This window comes from Protopterus annectens, chromosome 8.part0 (genome assembly GCF_019279795.1).
Source record: "Protopterus annectens isolate FY-2018-M chromosome 8.part0, PAN1.0, whole genome shotgun sequence".
Lineage (NCBI taxonomy): Eukaryota > Metazoa > Chordata > Ceratodontiformes > Protopteridae > Protopterus > Protopterus annectens.
This window is the reverse complement of record NC_056741.1, coordinates 776,849,264-776,874,272: the sequence shown is the minus strand read 5'-3', so window position 1 is coordinate 776,874,272 and position 25,009 is coordinate 776,849,264. Positions and strand designations below refer to the sequence as shown.

Below are 25,009 nucleotides of genomic sequence, written 5' to 3'. Positions count from 1 at the left end.
TGTGTACTGTTATTTCACAAAGCTTTAGTCCCTGCCATCTGATTTGCAAAGAGGAGATTAAGTTCTTCTTTCTGGTTAGATTCCGGTAACGGATAGGGATTATCTCAGCATATACTTTGTCGGATGGTGTGCTTCAAGTGGGAACTTCAGAAAAAATGCTTCATGCTCATCTGAGACTGAACATAATAGATTTTATAATGTAACTTTTGTTATATATTTACCTGTGGATAATTCCTTGAGGAATTATAATCCATTCAGACCGTTTTTTTACCCCCCTCAGGAATCCAAGACCCAGTTAATATGCCAGCATTATATATGTTGAGCATTTTAGAGTCCATTCTCTACCAGGGTTCATTTTAAGTATGATGTTCTAATGCAAGAACAAGAAATTCTCCACAAACTAAGAAAAACACAAAAGATACTAGGGAGTTAACCCCTCCCCCCAAAAAAACTTGAATTTAAATAACTAAACTTAAGCTCTTTCATCCTCTAGTGACACAGACTTCATCAGAATGCAAAAAAAAGCTCAACAGCCATATTTATACAACACTCAAATAATTAACTAATTAAGCACCAAAGCCCAAAAATGTTTAATTAAAATGCCCCAGCCCTATTATATGCATGCATACATACAAACAAACTTACATACATACAGATGTTTCAAGCACGGCAATTAATGCCTTTCTAGCTTGCCAATATACCAAAACACTTGTTCCCACAATAAATGTCCAGGCTGTTCTTAAAAATATCTAAACTAGTACTTGCTTTAATGTAATTTGGTAGTCTGTTCCAAGCATCAGCTACTCTGTCAGAGAACCAATTAGTAAACTTCTCATTCCTATAAAATCTTCTACATAGGTTATCTGATACTGGTACTCTTTCTCTGGTACTTTTTGATAACCCCAAACATTCCCAGAGGTAGTTGTCCCTAAATGCCCTATATACCTGAATAAGATCTGTTAAATATCTGTAAGAGACACCGTACAAATTCAGATATTTTAGTCTTTCATAATAACTTATTTTCACATCCATGGATGCCCTTGGTATATTTCCGCTGTACTCTTTCCAGTTTATTCATGCATGTTTTCCTATAGGGTTTCCATATTGTTATTCCATACTCAAGTTTGGGTCTAATGTAACTAACAAACAATGACTTCATTATGTTTTATTTCCTAGACTTTATAAATCTTTTTATACAACCTATAGATCTGTAACTATCATTAGCCAATTGGTTGATATGATTAGAAAAACTCATAGCTGAATCTATCCATATACCAAGGTCCTTAAATGAGTCTACAGTTTCAATCACTGTATTAAATATTCACCTTTCACTTTATGTCTCCCAAATCTCATATGCTTAGTTTTTGATGAGTTTATCAACATATTTTTCTCCTGTGCCCAAATGGTCAATTTAGTCAAATTATTATGCAGACATGCCTTATCTGTAACACTTGTAATCAGTTTACCCAATTTCAGGTCATCAGCATATACATTGTAAAATACCTCAGATGAAAAAGTAAGGTCTGAAAGATTCAATCTAAACAAGTAAACTCCGCACCTTGGTAAAACCCACCATCTTATAAACCAACAAACAAATCAGATATAAATCATATTAAATGCATTCATAATAGAAACTAAAATAAAAAACAAGAAATTCCCAACAATAGGGAAAGCCATATCATTAACCAACCTATATTAATTCCTTTCTCCACTTTGGAAGTATGCATCCTTTAAATCAGAAAAGGGCCCTTGTTAAAGGGCAAGTTGTAAGACTAGCCAGGATGGTTACTAATGAGGATGAATGTCAGGCTGAATGTGAAAAATTAAGGGTTATGTTTAGGTTGAGGGATTACCTGGATTCACTTTTATTTAATATTTTTAATGAGGTAGATAAGAAAAGATCAGAACAGTTCATACCCTTACATGGGAATTGGGATATAATAGGCTCCAGCCTTGGACAGGGTGAGGATGCCACTAAGATATACAACAGGGCTCTTACTTTAACATTCAGTAGTGACTTCTATGAAATAAGGTTTATTATTCAAAGAAATTGGAGGGTTTTCCAAACTGAACAGCATAATATAGAAGTGGTGGGGGAAAGGCCTATTACTGTTTACAAAAAAAGATTTGTGATTTAAAACCTTGTTGGAGAAGGTGACCAAGGCCGAAAAGGAAGGTAGGATGAGAAAATGTGGTTACTGTTCTCAGTGCCCCTACATTTTAGAGGGGGATTCCTGTTTTTTTGGATAGTTATGGGGAGATTGGAATGCATGGAAAGTATTACTGTGGGAGCAAGGGTGTCATCCACCTGGCTTCATGTGGGTCTGGCAATGCCTTTTATATAGGCAAGACTAGTCGCGGCTGGTGACTTCAAATCAAAGGAGGGCTGCAGGAGACAGTTGAATGGGTGGGGCCAATGGGAATTGGTGTGGCCATCTAGAAAGGGGTAGAGCTATGCTCACAACCACAAAATCTGGGACTTTAATTAATTACGCTGCCCTGGGTGCCAAACCATCATTATGAGAGTCCAATCAAGATAAAATGAAGTATAGAAGAAAAAGAATATTTCAATGCATTGGCTACATAGCAGTTTACTTAATATTTACTTAATATCAAGATGGAAACAAAAAGGTTGTGAGGCATGAAAAAATAAATTACTTTTTAAATACATTACTGGAATGCCATTCAAAATCCAGTATAAAAAAGTAGCACTCAACTCAAACCACTTCTCCTTACACTGCAGTTCTAATTCTAATTTATATTCAGCTTTATAAAAGTGCCAAGTAACATGCTGAAAGTAGCAATCTCTGTGATACCCCCACTTGTAAAAATGTTTCTTATCCAAAAATGACCTGCTGCCTGACAACTATCTACTTGTTTCATGGGGAAAACATGATCAAAGTAAAAAGTGAACAGCAAACAAGAAACAAGCTCAAGATAAATTGCTTAAAGGATTACTGCACAGGTTATGGACCACACATGATAGATTTTCATTCTGTTTAGTGTATGGGTAAAGCCTGCAAAAATAACTGCAAGTCTCCAACAAATGTAATGAGCTTCTGAAAAAACACAAATTTTATGAGGAAAAAAAAACAAAAATAAGAAGCAAAAAACTATTCATTCTGTGAAAATCTGGACAGTGGAGAGGTATAGTTCAGATGGGGCTGTCTTTGAGTTTGCCACCCTTCCTCCCCTCACAAAATCATGGTTGAATGGGGCCTCTGCCCTGCAGCCATTCCAATGTCCCATTACTTGGCTATTTCACCCCATTTACCATAAACTCTGTAATATGCTTACTGCTTTACTTCTACGATCATTTGGATTTCATTTAAAAGTTTTATTTTGCATTTTACAGCACAAACACTAATAGACATCTGCCAAACAAAGCAATGTAGTCTCATAATGGAAAATAGACTTAGCATTAAAACTTCTTCTCCCTTGAAACTCACATTCATTGAAACAGCATGGAAGCCCACATTCAAAGAGAATACATCTGTCCAGTGGCAGATAAAGATTAACTATGGGCTGTTTTCAAATCATAGGCGCCTTGCACATGAAACATACATGTGTTCTTTGATACACCTTCCTAATTGTATTAAATTATATTCTTTGTATAATACAGTACAGATGTTAGAGGACATTTTAAATGTATTGTTTTGAACATTTTTGCAGTAAACAATGAAACAAATTGCATGCGCCAATAATGTCAAAACTGACTAATTCAGAACATTTTCATCATAAAAGTCTACTCAAACTTCTACAATCCATCAGTATCAGTAAATTTGCACAGTCTCTGCAGAAGTATAAGTCATCTAAATAATTCCACACTAAAGAGATCTGTAACTAATGAAGAGGTTGCTGCTAGCAAATAACTTTATATTTTATTGTTTCATCTACAAATAAAGTGCCTGTTACCCTTGAGGAATAAATTACCCATGTTACATTAAAAAAATGATAAGCTAGTAATGTTGCAATAGGGAATGGATAGCAAACTGATAACATGTTGATAGTTACTAGGTATCTCCGCCAAAGAGGACATTCTCAGGACTGCAGCATCCAACCTGTTTAAAAGTACAACTCAGTACAGTATCAGCAATGCATCTACATATTGTGGGAGTAAAACCCACAGCCTTCTGCATCAAAAGCAAGTACACTACCTGTTGTGCTATTAACAATGCAAGTAGACTCTGCATAAGCAGCACTAAACTTCTCTTCCCCTGAAGCTCTTAGCTCCTTGTAAAATCCACTCGACACTCAACTGTATCTCTCAACTTTGCAGCACATGAGTACAAGAAGTCTAGAAAAAGCCAAAATTTATTGGGGGGGGGAGCAAAAGCCCAGAAACCAGGAACACATTTTAAACATTGCTTATATAACCTTGGAAAGTTGCTAGAATAAAATGTTGTGCTACCGCCATGCATTTTGAACCCCAGGACCCTGTGCACTACAGTCAGACCAACATACTACTATGCCATATCAGCTGTTTCTTGAAAGACAGGAAGACTGAAACTTAAATTGGCTATCATTTAGTGAATTCAGTTCTCACCATAGCTCTCAACATCTTAGCACAAAACACCTGGACAAAGCCAATAATGGGGAAATACAGCCCCCTAACATATTCAGTGCATTCTGTTCTAATCAAAGCTCTCAACCTCTTAGCACAAACAAACCTGCACAAAGCCAATAATGGGGGAATACAGCCCCCAAAATAGGGACAGATTTCAAATATTGATCTTATAAACTTACCATGTACTTTCTGAAGAATATGAAGTCTGAAATTCAAATGTCTGTCACTATTTAGTGAATTCAAAATCCAGAAAACCACGGAGTTTATAAGAAACAGAACAGAACAAAAATATGAGGCAAAAATCTGAATGCTTCTCACAAGTGGTGGTCGGTAGGGAATTCAGGGTCTTGCTACCTGCACCCAAGTTTGAGGGTTTGGGCCTGAATTACTCTCTCTATCCACCAGTTATATTTAACTGGGGCATTTCATACACACAAACACACTTGAGCTGTTTCCCGTCCACAGAAACAGTTCAAAGTTAATGTCCCAAAATAAATAAGTACTTGAGCTGTCCTCTATTTGTCCCATCCTCAAAGTTCCTAGTGCTAGAATAAATAAGCCAAGCCAGTTTCCTGTCTGTTTCTTGGTGCTGGACAGTTCCCCATTCTAAAGTCTGCTCTAAATTCTGCTACACATGCATGCGCTGCCTCTGCTCGTTCTAAGCATGCACAGACTGCAGACCTTGCAGTCCAGTCCGATCCCCTTCCAGTTTATGTGGTTGTAACCACATAGACATCTGTAGACTGCTGCCTTCTTTCTGAATCCAGACTGGTTAAACATCAGTCCGGATTCAAGTTTGCAAGTATGCATACGTAGAGTTCTGGGATTTTTTTATTTTTAGTTTACAGCTGGGGATTTTTTTTATTTTGTTTTTACAGCTGGGGGGGGCTGCAGTCCAATATCACAAGCCGCCACTGGGCAAGACCAAACATAATTTCAGGAGAGTGATTTACCAGAATATGCACGATACTAAGAAAAAAGAGGTTGGGAATGCTTTATTTAAGCACATAGAAAGGAACCAAACCATAGTTTTAAACTTACTGTTATTAAATAGGTGGTTTTGGGGCAGGGAGGTGGTTCGCTGGATGATTTCCTGGAGTTTCAGGAACTTAAGTTGCAGTTGAGAACGAATGCCACAGTTTTCCCAGGTTTTAATGAAGCTATTTCCATGGCTAGTGTTTTGAAATTGAAAGCCTCATATTTCTTAATGTGAGCATTGTTTTTCATATAAATAATTTTAACACATTATTTTTATGCGATTATTTAATAGAATGAACTGTTGGGATTTTTTTGTTTTTGATTTTATTTTCTGTTACAAATGCATTTAATATGATTTATATCTGATTTGTTTGTTGGTTTGTAGGATGGTTTATGAGGTTTCACCATATGTGGAGCTGGAATAGGGCTGGGGTGTTTTAATTAAATATTGTTGGGCTTTGATGTTTAATTAGTTAATTATTTAATTGAGTGTTGTATAAATAAGGTTGTCTTGAGATTTTTTTTAAATTCTGATTAAGTCAGTGTCACTAGAGAACAAAAGCGTTTAATTTTATTTATTTAAATTAATTTTTTTTGTGGGTTTAACTCACTAGTATTTGCCTCATTTTTGTTATTCAGAGTTCTGACGCAAACTGTTTATTGTCTCCTTTTGTTCAGTCTTCATCAGTGTAACAGTTTGTGGCACTAAACTTTATCAGAAACAGGCAACTGAAAGGCTGCTGTGCTTATGTTTGGGACACACACAATTTGCAGTAAAGACAGAATCAGAAGTGCAGTGGAAGATCATATTTTAACCACTGGTCTGCTGTCAAGCTGATATGTTTTGTTAAGGCTAATGAATGCAAACTTTGGAATTCTAAAGGCGGTGGATTTTATGTTGTAGACAAATACGTTCTACTACCAGTACAGATAATTTATTCAGTGTTGGTGGTCTGAACAGGAATTTCTGAAATTAATGTAGCTTTATAAAGTAAAATATTACATTATAGTTACATTCCATAGGTTGTCACTGTCTTTTGTGTAACATGAAACTTGGATTACATTATAATAAATCTACCTTTCCTCTGTAATACTTATGCTATTGTGTTACATTGTGTTACTGGTAAAGGAATGGTTCAGCAGTTTTTGTCTGGCAGAAGACTAGAACTGCCTTTCAGTTATTTTCCACAGAAGGAAAAAAATCTATAACTGTCAGAGTGAAAGCTTGCTCACTCACATATAGCCTGAGGAGTTTTGGCCAAGTGAGTTTCACAGTTCTCAGGGCTGAGAATGGAAATTGGTCTTTTAGGTACCTAGCTTCATATTCTGGGAACTGTCAGTCTCCTGATGTGAAACAGTCAGAATCACATTTTCAGCCAGAGATCAAATCCAAGTATATTCTATAAATCTTGCATGATAATGTGTTTCTGTGTATTATAATTGCTGTATATCATGTATTTTATTTAGATTTATGTGCTTTAGTACAGTGTTAGCTTTCAGTTTTGATTTTCTGCATCATGTAAGCATAATGCTTGTTTAGTGCATTGGACCTGTTTGCTTTTCATTTTGCTTTTCGGCCTTGTAAGGACAATGTTTATTTTAAGCCGAGTTTCTACTTCAGGCAGTATTTAACTCTTTATATTGTAATGACCACCAGTAGTGTGACTCATTTGTGATTGCAAATCCTTATTAAGTCAGCTGCTCCGCACCACTAAGTTCCAAGAAAGTGTGCATAAACTGGCTATGGAAATGGAGTCAAACAGCATTTGAGATTACAGGTGTATTTCTGCTGAACTTTAATGTGTTAATTATTTTGCTGTCACATAGCTGATAAAGCAACTTACTTGATGTGTTTAATGGTGTGCATGATTAATTCAGGGAATTTAAAAATAATAATAGAACTGCTAAATATAGCATATTACGGTTGCATATAATGTTTTCTAGTGCTAATGTAGAACTTAAATGATGTCATTATACTTGTATTTATAGGACAGTGATGAAGACAATGGAACTTGCATAGTAGGCTCCTTTCCAGTTGCCCAACCTCTTACAGCACATGCAGGCAGAAGATCAAACTCTGAGAAAAGGAGACTTGCTCAGGTAGGATCAGAACTGTTCTGTACATTAGTTTCAGTTTTATAAAGCTTAATGATTTTATACACACACACACACACACACACACACACAAACGTGTGTGTGTATATATATACATGTACACACACACATATGTGTGTCTGTATCTCTCTCTCTCTCTGTATGCGTGTGCGTGTGTTTGTGTGTGTGCATACATGCGTGTGTGTATGAGTGAGTGAGCTGTAAGTTAAGTGAAATAAGCCCAAAGCCAATGTCTGTTTTATCAACACATTTGTCAGCAAACCAGATTTTCGGCAGTTGTATGAGATCACACCATTACAGAATTGGGGAATATGCCCTTTCTCCAATGTTGTGCAATCTCAGAGGTAAAATATATGACTAACAAGGGGGTCTGGGTACTCAAACCAACATGTGGGGGTGCAGGAGGGCTTGCCCCATTGCAAAAAATGATTGTTTTAAATTAGTATGCTCCAAGGTTATGTCTGAAAGCATGCACATTGAATTGCCTTTTTTTTTTAAGTTTAATGATCTGTACAGATAGATTTATGTTGTAACACTGACTTTTAAAAGGTCAAAACCATATTATCAACATTGTAAAACCTCCTCTTATAAGCAATTAAGAAACCAAACTATGAAAAAAAATTTGCAGTGATAAAAAACACTACTTCCAAACCTTTCAACAAAAGTACCTACACAACCCACAAAAAATCTGGAAAACAGTTAACTTCCTCCTCAGTGATAGAAAAGAAACCAACAAGTAAATCCAAAAAACGGAATGGAGTCCACTGGCAAGTATATACCAATGCAGAATGGTAAAAACAGTCCTTTATTAGAATAAAAACGATTATCAGTATTCACCAACGTAAAATAATAAGCGCTTTCATCTCCAATTATACAATTCAAGAGACTTTATCAAACAAGAACTCAACATTAAAGCAGAGTTTAAATACTAAAAACACTGAAAATCACCCTCCCAAATGACATCACTTCCTGGCAGAGCACAAAGTTCGAATTAAAGTAACAGTGTATCTTCCTGGCAAAGCACAAAGTTCTAATTAAAGAAACAGTGAATCTAAAAAGAACATTGAGCTAAAAACCATATACAAGTGCAAATCGCATGCATAAAATAATAAATAAATAACCAATATATATTGGCAGTACTCTAATAAATATAAACAATAATTGTTCATGTATAATCATGCAACTCCCAACAAAGGATAAACAAATGCACAATAAACATGGAATTCTAAATTAGGTCCCATATAACAAAGTATTGGCAGCTTTGTAAAAACACTCCCTAAACTCTTGTATGACAGAATTTAGCAACTGTCATGAAAATCTGCCACATATGGTTTAAATGCTCGTATTACATAGGTTACAACTGCTTTTTTTTAAATATATATTTTTAATACAGTGAGACAACTAAATGGGAAGAAATTCAGGCAATCAAAATATATGCTAGAACACCACCGCCTTCTCCAATAGTCTAAGAGGCCGATGCTTAAATATGTAAACATAAAACTTATCTCATATAATGCAACAATATGTACACCTAATAAAAAAAAACTAAATAAATAACTAATAGGTAAAAAATAACTAAACGGTTAAAAGGTGTAGTTCCATTAGTCTCTACCTAATGCTTTTATTTTTAGCAAACTACTAATGGAAATGTTATCATTTAAGCCTGGCAAACATGCAGCATTCAAGGGCAACTGCCAGGCTAGTTCCATTTTTTTCTAAATAGTATGGCCAAGCACCTCCCCTAGTGGAATAGACCATACTTTCCAGTATAAAAAATTTAAAATAGTGTTCTGGGTATATATTAATATGTTTAGCTAATGCATTATGGTCGTTGTCATCACGAGTATCCCTAAGGTGCTCATCTATTCTATTTTTCAACTTTCGTTCAGTTTTGCCAATGTAAAAACATGAGCAAAGTACACACAGAGCACAATAAACAATTCTCTCCGTATTACAAGAGAATTTACCACTGATCCAAATGTTCATTCCATTGACTTCTACAACTTCAGCTTCAAGTATATTGCAACAAAACTTGCATCTTCCACATTTATACATATGTCCCCTACTTCATTTTGGTGCATGATGTTCAAATATATTTTTCAAACAACAGCCTTTCCTATATACACAAATCGGACTTTCCCCAAGAATATTTACCACATCCTTGTCATTACGTATGAATTCCCAGTTCTTATTTAATATATTTTTAATGTTATATGCATCCCTACTAAAAGTAGTTATAAAACTATTCTGATATGATTCATTAATTTCAGCCACCTTATTGTCGATAATGTTTGCAGGACCTGAGTCAGGTAAAACTAATGACTCATTAGTGCTAAATTTTATTCTCCCAACCTCTTTAATTTTCAGAATAGGTACAAAATGACCCTCCTGTCTGTTATTAACAACTTCATTCATTATTTGATCAATTAGTCTCACTGGATATTTCTTTCTAATGAACATCTGTTTAAGAATGTCACATTCCACTAAAAATGTATTCCATTCAGTAGTCATCCGGGCTGCACGCACAAACTGTCCCTTAATTACAGTCTGTTTTTGGTGAAATGGATGACTACTACTAAAATGCAGAAAACTGTTTGAATATGTGTTCTTACGAAATATTTTAGCAACAAAACAATTTAATGCTTCATTCTTTGCTAACAAAACATCTAAATAAGAAATGCTGTCATTACCTATGGAGTGTGTAAATTTTAAAAATGTAATATGGTGATAAAAGTAATAAAGCATCAATCAAATCCATTGGTCCATTCCACAAAATAAATATATTGTCCAAATAACGAACATATGTTTTACAGATGGATATATTGGGATGGGAAAACTGTTTCTCCAACTCCAACATAATAATGTTGGCATACAAGCCACCACATGCAGATCCCATTGCGACACCTTCATTCTGTAAAAGTACTCACTCTTAAACAAAATAAAATTGTTTCTTAATACAATATCCATCATTTGTTCATATAAGTTAATTTTGTCCTGACTAATGTGCTTTGTTTGAAGGTACTCACAAAACCATTGAAGTCCTATTTCATGGGGAATAACACTATACAAGTTGGTAACATCTATAGTGATGAATGAATAGAGCTCCGAGCATCCACAATGGGCCTCATAGGTGGCTGATGGACATCTTATTAGATTTTTGGGGCCCCAAAATAGTTGGAATAATTGAGTATTCCACCGTTAAATAATGTAGTTCATTAATAGAATTCAAACCATCAATGAAAATGTCCTGTATGAACCCTTTAACTCTCCTATATGCCTCATTCATTTCATTGAGGGAACTCTTAGTGCAAGTATCCGTATTCAAAATATCCAACATTTTGTTGTTGTAGTCAACTGTATACATGAAAGCTACCCCGCCTCCTTTGTCTGGTTTCATAATCCTCACACCATTATTCTCCATCAAAAAAGCAATTTCAGATTCTTCTTCTTCATTTAAGTTAGTATATACCTTGTTTAAACCAGACTTTCTATTCCTCACCAAATGTACACACTCAATAGGTAATGACAGCATTTCTTATTTAGACATTTTGTTAGCAAAGAATGAAACATTAAATTGTTTTGTTGCTAAAATATTTCGTAAGAACACATATTCAAACAGTTTTCTTAGTAGTAGTCATCCATTTCACCAAAAACGGGCTGTAATTAAGGGACAGTTTCTGAGTGCAGCCCGGATGACTACTGAATGGAATACATTTTTTAGCGGAATGCGATATTCTTAAACAGATGTTCATTAGAAGGAAATATCCAGTGAAACTAATTGATCAAATAATGAATTAAGTTGTTAATAAGAGACAGGAAGGTCATTTTGTACCTATTCTGAAAATTAAAGAGGTTGGGATAATAGAATTTAGCACTAGTGAGTCATTAGTTTTACCCGACTCAGGTCCTGCAAACCTTATTGACAATAAGGTGGTTGAAATTAATGAATCATATCAGAATAGTTTTATAACTACTTTTAGTAGGGATGCATATAACATTAAAAATATATTAAATAAGAACTGGGAATTCATACGCAATGACGAGGATATGGTAAATATTCTCAGGAAAGGTCCGATTTGTGTATATAGGAAAGGCTGTTGTTTGAAAAATATATTTGAACATCTTGCACCAAAACGAAGTAGGGGGCATATGTATAAATGTGTAAGATGCAAGTTTTGTAGCAATATACTTGAAGCTGAAGTTGTAGAAGTCAATGGAATGAACATTTGGATCAGTGGTAAAAATTCTCTTGTAACACAGAGAGAATTGTTTGTTGTGCTCTATGTGTACTTTGCTCATGTTTTTACATTGGCTAAACTGACTGAAAGTTGAAAAATAGAATAGGTGAGCACCTTAGGGATATTCGTGATGGCCGCAACCATAATGCATTAGCTAAACATATTAATATAAAGCCAGAACACTATTTTAAATTTTTTATACTGGAAAGTATAGTCTGTTCCACTAGGTGAGGTGCTTGGCCGTACTGTTTAGAAAAAAATGGAACTAGCCTGGCAGTTGCGCTTGAATGCTGCATGTTTGCCAGGCTTAAATGATAACATTTCCATTAGTAGTTTGCTAAAAATAAAAGCATTAGGTAGAGACTAATGGAAATACACCTTTTAACTATTTAGTTATTTTTTAACTTTTAGTTATTTATTTAGTTGGTATTTATTAAGTTTACATATTGTTGCTTTATATGAGATAAGTTTTATGTTTACATATTTAAGCATCGGCTTCTTAAGACTATCGGAGAAGGCGGTGGTGTTCTAGTATATATTTTGATTGCCCGCATTTATTCCCATTTAGTTGTCTCACTGTATTAAAAATATATATTTTAAAAAAAACAGTTTTTAATCTATGTAATACGAGCATTTAAACCATATGTTGCACATTTTCATGACAGTTGCTAAATTCTGTCATATAAGAGTTTAGGGCTTGTTTTTACAAAGCTGCCAATACTTTGTTATATGGAACCTAATTTAGAATTCCATGTTTATTGTGCATTTGTTTATCCTTTGTTGGGAGTTGCATGATTATACATGAACAATTATTGTTTATATTTATTAGAGTACCGCCAATATATATTAGTTATTTATTTATTATTATTTTATGCATGTGACTTGTACTTGTGTATGGTTTTTAGCTCAATGTTCTTTTTAGATGCACTGTTTCTTTAATTAGAACTTTGTGCTCTGCAGGAAGTGATGTCATTTGGGAGTGAGATTTTCAGTGTTTTTAGTATTTAAACTCTGCTTTAATGTTCAGTTCTTGTTTGATAAAATCTCCTGAATTTTATAATTGGAGACGAAAACGCTTAACTTCCTCCTCAGCCCTGGTAAATCCTCCAACCTCTCTCTTTCCACAGCCAATACCTCTGTACCCTTAGCCTCACAGTTCAACTCACATTTTATTCATTCCATCCCTGTCCTTGACAACCACAAACAGCAGCTTCTCACACTCCCCTCCGTTGGCTCAAATTCCACTAACTCCTTCTCCTTTAAACCAATTCAATCATCCTACATTAAAAAGCTCCCAAGTAAACTAAAACCTTGCTGCCTGGCTGCCAATCAACTACCAAATTAACTCCTAAAAATTGCTGCTCCATCTATTGCCTATCCTATATCTATATTAATCAATCGCTCAATCTTCAAACAATATGTGCCCCTCCTCTGGAAAGTTGCTCACGTCATCCCTCTCCACAAAGGAGGCCCCTCTAGAGACATCTGTAACTACCGCCTCATAGCTATCCTCCCACCCATAGCCAAAATCCTAGAGAAATGTATTCACCTACAACTCCTCAACCACCTTACCTCTAACAACCTTCTATGTGATACTCAGCATGGCTTTAGACCCCAGTATAGCACAAACACAGCCTTGTTATCCTTCACCAATGCTATCCACCAACTTATGAATGATGGACAGCTAACCTGTGCAATTTTCCTGAACATGTCAAAAGCCTTTGACACCATTTCCCACCAACTACTACTTAATAAACTTGTTATATACTGTCTCGGTCCTGCATCCCTGTCATGGTTTCTCAGTTATCTATCAAACCGTCAACAGGCTACTAAATGGGAGAACCAACTCTCCCCACTACTGCCAGTATCCACTGGTGTATCCCAAGGTTCTATACTTGGCCCCCTTCTCTTTTTCATATTTACTAATAACCTTAATACAGCAATCCAACTTGCCTCAATCACCCAAATGTAGCTGATACATTTCTTAACTGCTCTGTCCCTTCCTCACAAAAAACTACAAGAAAATCCAAAAAGCTTTCCAAGAAATTAAAATTTTCCTATCCACCCACCAACTCATTCTAAACCCAAACAAGACTAAGTTAATAATCTTTGCAAACAAACTACCAACTCCAACCCCTCTCTATTCACTCCTCAAATGGTACCAAAATAGAACCTACTAACCAGGCCAAACTACTAGGTATTACAATAGATGACCATCTCAAATTTGATATTCACATTTCCCTAACAGTCAAAAAAGTCCATTCTAAACTTGGTGTTCTTTACAGAGCCAAGCCCTACCTAACACCCCAAGCCAGGCTAGAACACAACTTCTCACTACATTTCTCTACTGCTCTCACAAATTCACCAACTTACACAAGGCCAACCTGCATAACCTTGAATGCTGCTACAACAAAATCTCAAAGTTTGCCACTAATCATCCCCATAAAGCCCATCATTGTTCCACCCAACCTGCATAACCTTGAATGCTGCTACAACAAAATCTCAAAGTTTGCCACTAATCATCCCCATAAAGCCCATCATTGTTCCACTCTTCTACAACTTAACTGGCTAAAACTTCCAAACCTGCTAACCTTAAACCAACTTACCTTACCCACAAAATTATTTATAACCCCCATAGCTGCCCCACAGTTTCAATTGTTCTCCAACTACAGGTACACTGCTGGTTCCTTAGGTCTTCCAGCAGGCCACTGGTCAAAGTAACACAATCACATAACTACCATGGTGACTCCCTTTACTCTAACAAAATAGTGAAGTCCTGGAATACTCTTCCCCCAAGCATACAGTGCGCACCGCCTGCTACTCTTTATTTAAAACAAAAATAAAATAATATCTTAAAAGCAACTGGCTATGCCCCTGTTTCCCCTCTGGATAACTCCTCTCTCCTACTAATTTCCTCTTCTATCCTCATCTCACCTTTTCAGCTCAGTTGCTATTTTGCATTTTTTTATTCACTGTTACAAATTATTGTTTCCTTACTGCTTGTTGCACTGCAAATTTCAATGTTTTAACATTTTAAATCACTGTGTACACATGCCTTGTCAGTTAGGTCTACTCATTGCCTGTTTCAGTCTTTCTGTTTTTTACTTAGTTGTCTATATTCCGGTGTTTCACATTTCTAAATTTTTAGCTATAATGTAAGAATATTATCTAGTTTTTTGTTTATTGCATATAATTTGTATTGTATTTTTTATTCTTTCTGATGTAATTTCTGTATTTTTATCTGTCTTGTTTTTCTGGAGGTTTTCTCCCCGGGTCTCTGCTGAAAATGGGCTACCAGCCCAGTTGGACACTACCTGGTAAACAAATGTAAAATAAATAAATAAAACGCAAAATATATACTAGGGCAGGAAGACTGCTTTTGCAGAGATTGCACTACAGTGGAGATCAGGTAATTTGCTGTTTGGAGATGGTATGTATAAACAACAAGGTGCGTTGGGGTTCAGGAGAGCTTCCCCTCTGCAAAAACTAAATTTTTAGTGCTCATTGTATTTTGGATGTTTCAGAACATTGACAATATGGTTTCAACCTTTTAAGTGTCAACATTCTGAAACATCTGTATTCTGATATCGAGCCATATCTATTTGTCTGTCTATTTAGATGGGTCTACTTCTGTTTGTCGAAAACACATTTTCTTGACAAACAGAAGATCAAACCCACTTAAGCGAAAGTGCACTACGTCGACAGTGCACTTTCGCAAAAGTCGATTCACCGAAGCACATTACAATGGGCATAAGGACATATATCCTTTTCCGTACTGTAGTGCAATCTGAGAGTTAGTATATTTAAGTAGGGAGCATAGCCCCCTACGTGATGGGTGCAGGGGGGTTGCCCCCCTCCAAAATAGTGTTTAATGTATTTTTTTTCCGATTCGATGAATCGGCTTTTGCAAAAGTGCATTTTCGATTTAGTGCGCTTTCACGGAAGTGGGGTTTTACTTTTCATATTTGAAATTGTGAAATTTCAATCAAGAAAAGTAGACCCATTTAGATATATAAATATGTGTGATTATATCCTGCATAAAGAAAGCATTGAAATGTCGAACATCAAAAGATTGCCAAACATATCAAAGACTCAGAATGTCAAACAGACAAAACATAAAATCTACTAAAGATCACAGAAGGAAAACAATTTCCTTTTGCAGTCTTTAACCAATGTGCCCACTACAACATTCATATCTATGCTCATCTGAAAAGTTTCAGTGCTGCACAAAGTGTTTTTTAAGGTAAGTTAATGTTAGGGGCAGGGGTTACGGTTTTCATGCATTACTAAGTTGGGGAGGAGGTCTTCCTTTTACTTTAGAAAAATTTCTGTAACACCATCATTAAACAAAACAGGCTCAGACACACTCACACATGCACACCACCACACACTAACAACACTAAATCTCTCCCATTGCCTAACCCTTATTCTAACCCTAACCCCCAAATCCGTTCTGTCATCTAACCTTTATTCTAACCCTAACCCACAAACCCTCTTACAACTCCAAATCTGTCCCCTTTTTTAACCCCTACTCTAACCCTCAAACATACACACACACACACACACACACACACACACACACACACACACACAGACCTAATACAACCCCCCTTACCTATTTATGCAAAACAGACATTCGGCAGTGCTAACATTCGATACAGTGATCATTCAGACAAAAAAAACCTGCATTTCATTCTGTTGGACAAATGGAAATTGTACAAAAGTAAATGCTTGTCTGTGTGTGTGTGTGTGTGTGTGTGTGTGTGTGTGTGTGTGTGTGTATATATATATATATATATATATATATATATATGTATATGTATGTGTTCCGGACGTTTGCTCGAATGAGCAAACATCCGAAACCCAAACGGCCGGGCATACTTACGCAAAAGTGCTTTTCACCGAAGAAGCACTTTTGCATAAGTATGCCTGCTGCCGAGGCTGTACTACAGTGTGGGTAAGGGAAAATTCCCTTTTCCCCACTGTAGTGTGGTCTCGGAGGGAGAATATTAAAGTGGGGGGTGCAAGGGGCACAGCCCCCCTGCTAAAATGTTAATGTTGTGTTTTTTTTTTTTTTTTTTGTAACACGTTTTAACGAAAGCGCTTTTTTGATAAAAACATTTTTGTTAGTGTGTTCAGTTGTTATGGATTTGGGCGTTTGCTTGTTTGAGCAAACATCCTAGATCCATACATATATTTTATATATATATATATATATATATATATATATATATATATCTTAGAGAGAGAGCATCCTGCATATGCAAATCTTGAACTGTATTATGCTGTATTTTCCTGTAGGACATCCTGCCCTCTTGTAGTGGCATCACAGACAGTGGCTTGCCATAAACGCTGTTAATAATCATGACACTAAAGTCATATTTTTGTTTTCCTATATATATATGTATATATACTGTATATATATACATATATATATATATATATACATATATATATATATATATATATATATATATATATATATATATATACTCTGTATATAGGCATTCTGAATGAAATATTTAGCAATACAAACATACATAGTGTGTGTGCGTGTTTTAACAACATTTGAACTAGTGGGTATAGTAGCAGTATTTAGAATGGTATATTCGAGTACAAGTACCTTCATGTAACCAATACTATGATTGATTCTTAGGCCTTAGGAAAATTGGTTTGTAATACTGATATATTCAAGAAAATTATGTAGGGGAGTTTATATGGTGGGTACTCATAGGGAGAGGAAAACACAACCAATATGTACTTTGTATTATATGAGCAATCTTTCAAGATGGAAAGATATTTGACGGGTGAAACTTGGAATTGTTTTAGATGTTTTATAAGTCATTGTTCTCAACATTTTCATTTCATCTAGACATTTCAGTCGCAAATAAGAGAAAACCTTTTTGCCTGTGAACCAGCAGTGTCTTTTGACTTGCAGCTCAGTGACAGGGATTGATGACATATGTTATTAGCAATTTATATTGCTGAATTTCTTGTCATTGCATCATCTTTCCACCAAAAAATGTAGTTTGTAGAAAGCAGATCACGTCCAGTGAGTCCAGTCATTTCTCGCCACTGATTTTGACTTTTTTTCAGAAATAGTTGAACTGTCACATGAGAAAAGGAAAGCATCTTGATTTCTTGCCTGTGTATCAGACACAGAACATCAAGCAATGATTTTATATGGTCTGGGTGGCTTGCTAATAGCATCAACACAAAATGGTTTCAAACAGTATTTACTGTTTCTGTGGCCATATGTCATTGCCATAGTTCACTAGGTTTGGAAACAGTTATTTTATCCTGTGTTGCCCTTGGTTTTGTTTGCTCTGTTATGTGCTTGACTTTTGAATAAATAGAACCCTGGCAGAGCAAAGTCTTAAAAATGACTTCAAAATATACTTGGTTAAAATAAAACTCTCTGTTAGGAAGGGTAATTTCTTACTAACATTGTTTTTTCGCCTAACATATCCCGAACATCCTGAAATATATAAAAACAAGCAACTTCTTTTCTTGTGTGTAATTGTTTCACTTTAGATTCATAGAAACAGCAAAACATTTTATTTTTGAATGGATCAAAAAGTAAACATACTAATCTGAGTACCCATTTGCAATGGAATAAAAAAAAAATCCTGCATCCTGCAGCTGTACTTAATTTCTCTAACTTTGAGGTTGTACACTGCTTGGGTAAAAGAGCACAACCCTTCCACAAAGCTGTACAAATATCTCTCAACCTGCAAACAAGAAGTCTGGGCAAAACCAAAAATAGTGGTGGACAGTTGCCTAAAAATAGGTACAGTTTTCAATTATTGCTCTTATTAACTTCAAAAAATTGAGATAATAAAAGGCTTTGCATTAAGATACATTTTCTGAAGGATATGAAGTCTGAATCTCAAATGTCTATTATTTCAATTCCCAGACATTTCCCGGAAAACCGCAAATTTTATGAGGAAAAGACCAAAAGTATAAGGCAAAATCTGGACAGTTGAGAGATATTATGAGATTCTTGATGTTTTTCCTCCATGGTAAAGTTAAGATTTCTGATCAGTGGCTTTCTGGATGGAACTGTATTTTTGAGTAAAATAAACAGTGCCAGCAAACATTTTTTCTTATTTTTTTTTAATCTGGCTGTTTTATTAAAATAACAATAGATGAAGATAAGCTTTCTTAATTTTTTTTTCTTATTTCTGAAGAAATTCTTTTCTTGTTACTATCTGAGAATCCCTTTGGGTAGCTGGCTGAATATAAGAAGACATTTTCTGAATTTCTGCAGGTGGATAGGTTGCATCCCATTTACTTTGATGTTCTTCATGTTTCACTGTTGCAGTCGTCACACTTGGGTTATCCTGCCAGGGGTAGCCCTCAGTCGGCCTGAATACCAGAGGCTTAGTATTTCTGCATCAGTTTCTGTCACTCCAGGACTGATTTCAGGTTGTCAGTGGTATAAAAACAGGCAGCCAACGCCATTACATCAGTCTTTCTTGCCGAGGAGCCCGAAGCAGTTCACACAAGTGCCAGTCGGCCGCTACCTGAGTTTTCGAAATTGAAGTTGAAGTCTTCTAAAGCTAGGTACCCCATTGGGGATCCTTTTTGTTGCTCTAACTGATATCAGAAAAAGTTAACAATTGTCTCGCCTGTGGAAAGCAAATACCACACCGAGATTTCCATTCTTACTGTGTCACCTGTTTAGGCCCAGACCACGACATTCCTCACTGTAGGTTTTGTGCTTTGTTCAATGCCAGAACTATACATCATTGGGCCCTTATCGTAGCTAAATACTTTTTGCTCTCGATCTCCGTATTCCAAAATGGCTTTGATAAGCAATCCGACTACTGATCTTCTGAAAAAACGTAAAAATAAAGACAGAGACAGACTGCACAGATTCAAAATTGCCGATGATGCTTCCATTAAGTTAGTCACCAGTTCACTGTTACGCAGTGAGGCACTTTTGCAGCCCCTGATGCCCGCTTCTATGGATTCGGAGGCCACTACCGAGACCCGTTCAGAGTCCGGTATGCGACAAGACTCTTCTTTGACTATGGAACCTGTGGATGTCTCTACCTTGGCTGCGTCTGGGGCCGCTGTGCAGGCACCGGCTTATGAGGAAGTTCTTTGCACTACCGATATTTGACACAGACCAACTTCTTTCGTGTCTTCAGTTCTTTCTAAAACTACAGAGTTTCTAAGACCCAGGGTACAAACTACGTCTAAAATACCGACGACCCAAGCTCAAGCATCTGCTTCCATGCCTCAGTCTCAAATGCTTAAAATGGCGGAAGACTTTATCAGGCTGATTAAGGGAAGCCAGCCTACCCCTTCTAGAAGAAAAAGATACTTGTACCCAGCAGCTTTATCTGACCAAGAGTCCGACAACTCTGAGGTTTCTGATTATGAAGACATGCCCTTATCTGCTTATGAGGATTCAGATGCAGAGGAGTCCATTCCTTCTGCCTGTCCTCCAGAGGATTTTTCTTTTGGTGAAACCCTACATACATTGAATGAGCATTTCCATTGGGAATGCCAGGATTATCCTCAGTCCAAAAAGAGACTCAGGGAATTTTTAGATTTACCACAGCACAGACCCTTAGCTATTCATCCTGTTCTGGATCTTGTGGATGATGTTTTCATGGAATCCAGTTTAACTCCTGATACTCTACCTACTGCTCCCAGGAAACCTGACAGGTATTACAGAGTCCCTGACTCTCACAAATTTCTTTTCAAAAATCCTACTGCTGACCCAGAGGTCATCTCCCAAGGACCTAAAGGAATAAAAGCAACCACAGCTAAGAATCCCACCCCTTTGGACAGGGATTCCTGAGCTTTAGACAGATGGGGTAAAAAAGTATCTCCCTCTGCAACTCTTGCCATTACAGAATTAAGTTGTCAGTTCCACATACTGAAATGCCACCAACATACTATGGAATGTATTAAACAAAAATTATCTACATTCCCATACTGTGCAGAAAATAAAGAATTACAGGAGCTTATGTATTCTGCAAGCCAAGTTACTAAGAAAACCCTGCAATGTGGGTTTGACACCCTAGAAGCATCCTGCAGGGCAGCAGTCACAGGTTCTATACTTAGAAGGCATGCTTGGCTTAAGGAACAGACCTTGCCAGACCATGTCAATTCAAAATTATTGGATGCACCACTGAACAAAGACAATCTGTTTGGCACCAAGGCAGAAGAGATTTAAAAAAAAGATGGAAGACAAAGCTAAATCTATGCAGAAAGTTAAAGACTTTTTGCAGGGATTCAGTAGGTATTGCCCCTCAAAACACTGGTGCTTTCCAGCCCCCTCTTGGCCAGCTCAAACTAGACCTAGGGGAAGCAAACCCCCCAGACAGCAGGCCCAGGGAATGCAGAGATCTAAGCAATGGAGTACTTCCACTTCTAAAACAGGGAGTGCTAAGCCACCCCCTTATGGAAAAAATTCACAATGACTTTTCAACTCCACCTCTTACCTCTGGCCACCTGCTTGTGCCTCTAGGAGGAAAACTTGCCTACCTTGCAAAAAACTGGGCCTTCATCACCAACAATCGATGAGTCCTCAACATAGTGTCGCAGGAGTACAGATTTTATTTCCACACACTGCAAACCCCAAAAGGGTTCACAGATCTTCCTGCAAACCAGTGGGCAGAGGCACAAAACCAAGTTCATTCCCTGCTCTCCATTAGAGCAATTCAGCCTGTTCCTACAGACCAGATAGGCCAAGGTTTCTATTCCAGACTTTTCCTGGTACCCAGAAAAGAGGGCACCTGGTGCCCAATCCTAGATCTAGTCATTCTAAACACCTTCCTGGTGGTACCAAAATTCAAAATGCTCTTCCTCCAGCAACTTCTTCCTATGCTATCCAAAGATGCCTGGTTAGCCACTCTAGACCTAAAAGAGGCCTATCTGCGCATACCAATCAGAGACTCTTGCAGGAAATATCTACATTTCAGGGCAGGATCTATGCATTATAAGTTCTCTGCGCTTCTCTTTGGCTTATCCACTGCTCCCAGAGTTTTCACAAAATGCCTGGCTTCAGCAGTTGCTTTTTTGCAGACAAAGAAATATTCAAATTTACCCCTACTTGGACGACTGCATGATTCAGGCAGACAGTCAGGAAAAGCTGTTGCAGCACCTGACATTTGTAAAAGACCTACTGACCTCACTGTCGTCCACTATAAATGAAAAGAAATCCAAACTAGTCCCCAGTCAGAAAATTATATTTCTGGGAGCAAGCCTGGACACAGCATCCCAGATGGCATTCCTTACTCCAGAAAAACAAGCCTGTCTGACAGGCTACTTCTCTCAACTGGCCATCAGAACCCAGTTATCCATAAGGAAAATCCTGCAAGCTCTAGGGTTCATGCCCTCCTGCATTCTACTAATTCCATATGCCAGACTGCATATGAGAAAACTTCAGTGGTACTTAAAAAGCCTTTGGTGTCAACATTCTCAGGACCTGGAAACTATTATACCTATGATGCCTTGTCTAAGGAAAGGAAGATTTTTTTGGTGGGAAGCAGCATGCAACCAAAACAAGGAACTTACCTTTTCACAACCCCATGCCACCAAAACCCTAACCACAGAAGCTTCAGACTATGCCTGGGGTGCACACCTGGACAGCATGTGCATTCAGGGCCACTGGAGCCCAATTCAAATTCATCTGCACATCAACCCAAAAGAGATGCTAGCTGTTCAGCATGCTCTGACAACTTTCAGACCCCTACTCTCTCCAGGGCCTCTACTAATCAAAACAGACAACACCACAGTGATGTGGTACATCAACAAGCAGGGAGGAACCCACTCTTACCCACTATGCAGGCTAGCCATGACCCTTTGGCACATGGCTTCAGCCATGCAGATTCACCTGCTAGCACAATTCCTGTCATGCAACCAAAACTCTCTGGCAGACAACTTAAGCAGAAATCTCCCAGACCCACATGAGTGGCAATTAAATCACAACACCTTCAGCCTCATAACCCAGAAATGGGGTACCCCGAAGGTGGACCTATTTGCCTCCCAAAACAACCACCAGCTCAGGAAGTTCTGCACCAGGGAACCTCAGAGCAAGGCCTGAAAAGTGTGTGCTCTATCCTTCCAATGGATAAACCTCTCGATCTATGCATTTCCCCCTCTACCTCTTCTTACCAGGGTGTTACTCAAAATAAGGGAGGAAAGACCAAGGGCAGTCCTGATCGCCCCAGACTGGCCATGGCAACACTGTTTCCCACTACTGCGCAGTCTGTCACCGTTGCCCCCATGGAACCTCCCTCAGATTCCAACTCTCCTGACACAGCAGAAGGGAGAGTTCTTGCATCCCTGAACCTGGCAGACTGACTTATTCCTTGACCTCTCCTCCAGTAGCCAGCCCAGGCAAGCAAGTCCTGGACATTATACGTGAAGCCAGATGACCCAACACTAGGAAATCCTATGCTGACAAGTGGAAAAGGCATTGCTCCTGAATCCAGGATAAAGGAGGTGAACCAGCACAGCCCTCCTTGCCTCTCATCCTGGATTACCTAGCAGACCTGCTTCACAGCAGCCTATCCTTCTCTTCTATTAAAATCCATGCCCCTGCCACCTCTGCTCATTACAGCACAGAGCCACCTCTCTTTTCACATCCCCTCATCAAGCAGTTTCTTAGAGGGGCTAACAACTTAAGGCCACCCAGAAGAGCCATTACCCCTGCTTGAGACCTTAACTTTGTGTTGGAAAAGCTCACACTCCCCCCTTTGAGCCTGCAGCTTCAGCAGAGTTAACATTCCTCTCTTGGAAAACAGCCTTACTTCTGGCCATTACTTCAGCTAGAAGAGTGTCTGAGCTACAAGCACTCATGGCTGTGGAACCCTTCATCATTTGTCATGCTTACAGGGTCTCCCTCAGGACTAACCCAACTTTCTTGCCTAAAGGGGTGTCCAGTGTGGCTCTCAGCAAATCTGTTCATTTGCCCACCTTTTTCTCTAAACCTCAAAATAAGGGGGAAAGAATCCTGCACTCTTTAGATGTGCACAGACAGCTCAGATTCTACCTGGATAGGATTAAACCCTTTAGGAAATCCATTTCTGTTACAAACACCATGGGAAACCATCCCCCACATGGGGGTCAGAACACATTCCACTAGGGCAACTTCCACCTCTGCAGCTTTTCTCAGTGGGGTCCCTACCAGGGACATCCTGGAGGCTGCAATATGGAGTTCTGTTCATGCCCTCACCAAGGATTGCCACATGCCTATCTTTTCCAAATCCAGAGCAGGCTTTGCAACCGCGGTCCTGGAGGGCATACTAGCCAGCCCCAACTCTTCTTGACTGCCTCCACCTGTTTCTTCAGCTTTGCGAATCAACCCAAGTGTGATGACTGCAACAGTGAAACATGAAGAACATAGTACAGTTGTGTACACTAACCATAAATGTAGATGTTCGAGTGTATTCACTGTTGCAGTCCTGGTTTCCCACCCTCCAGCCCCCTTGTCTCTCTCTTCCTCACTCCTTACAGTGCTATTTGGTATTTACTTTCTACTGGTGGTGTTATTCCACCTTAATGTAGCTCCCTATTTGGGGGCTCCTGACATTTGGGGCAAGAAAAACTGATGTAATAGCATCGGCTGCCTGTTTTTATACCATTGACAACCTGATGTCAGTCCTGCAGCAACAGCAACTGACGCAGAAATACTAAGCCTCTGGTATGTGGGCCAACTGAGGGCTTCCCCTGGCAGGATAACCCAAGTGTGATGACTGCAACAGTGAATATACTTGAACATCTACATTTATGGTAAGTGTACAAAACTGTACTTTCTTTATATAGAAGGCTTAAACAAATACTAAAATACTGTTTGCCTAAGAAGGTACCAGAGGACTTCTTTGACAACAAAAAGAATAAGCCCACTTCTGATTTTCTTTGAGGGTCACCAACAACTGGGGTACAAAGTAAACGAGATTGCCACTTGGTTGGTGTGTTTGGTGGATATGAGCATCCTGAGCAATGTCGAATTTTCTCATGTTTACTGACAACCATCTAATTCATAACCATACCAGTGCAATATGTAAGAAGTGCTGTTACATAATGTCACTTAGGGCAATGCTCTCACATACAAGCACTTATAACACGAAGCAGGTTGTCAGAAATA

At 37.9% G+C, this 25,009-nt stretch overlaps 1 protein-coding gene across 2 annotated transcripts in view; it reads left to right on the top strand.

Moving 5' to 3' along the window:
- DENND1B (DENN domain containing 1B) overlaps nucleotides 1–25,009 on the top strand; it is a 3,525,330-nt gene that overhangs the window by 3,169,605 nt on the left and 330,716 nt on the right. For both annotated transcript variants that reach the window (XM_044080248.1, XM_044080247.1), the window contains one exon: nucleotides 7,535–7,645. In XM_044080248.1, the coding sequence (XP_043936183.1) occupies nucleotides 7,535–7,645 (111 nt within the window). The remainder of the gene's footprint in view (nucleotides 1–7,534; nucleotides 7,646–25,009) is intronic.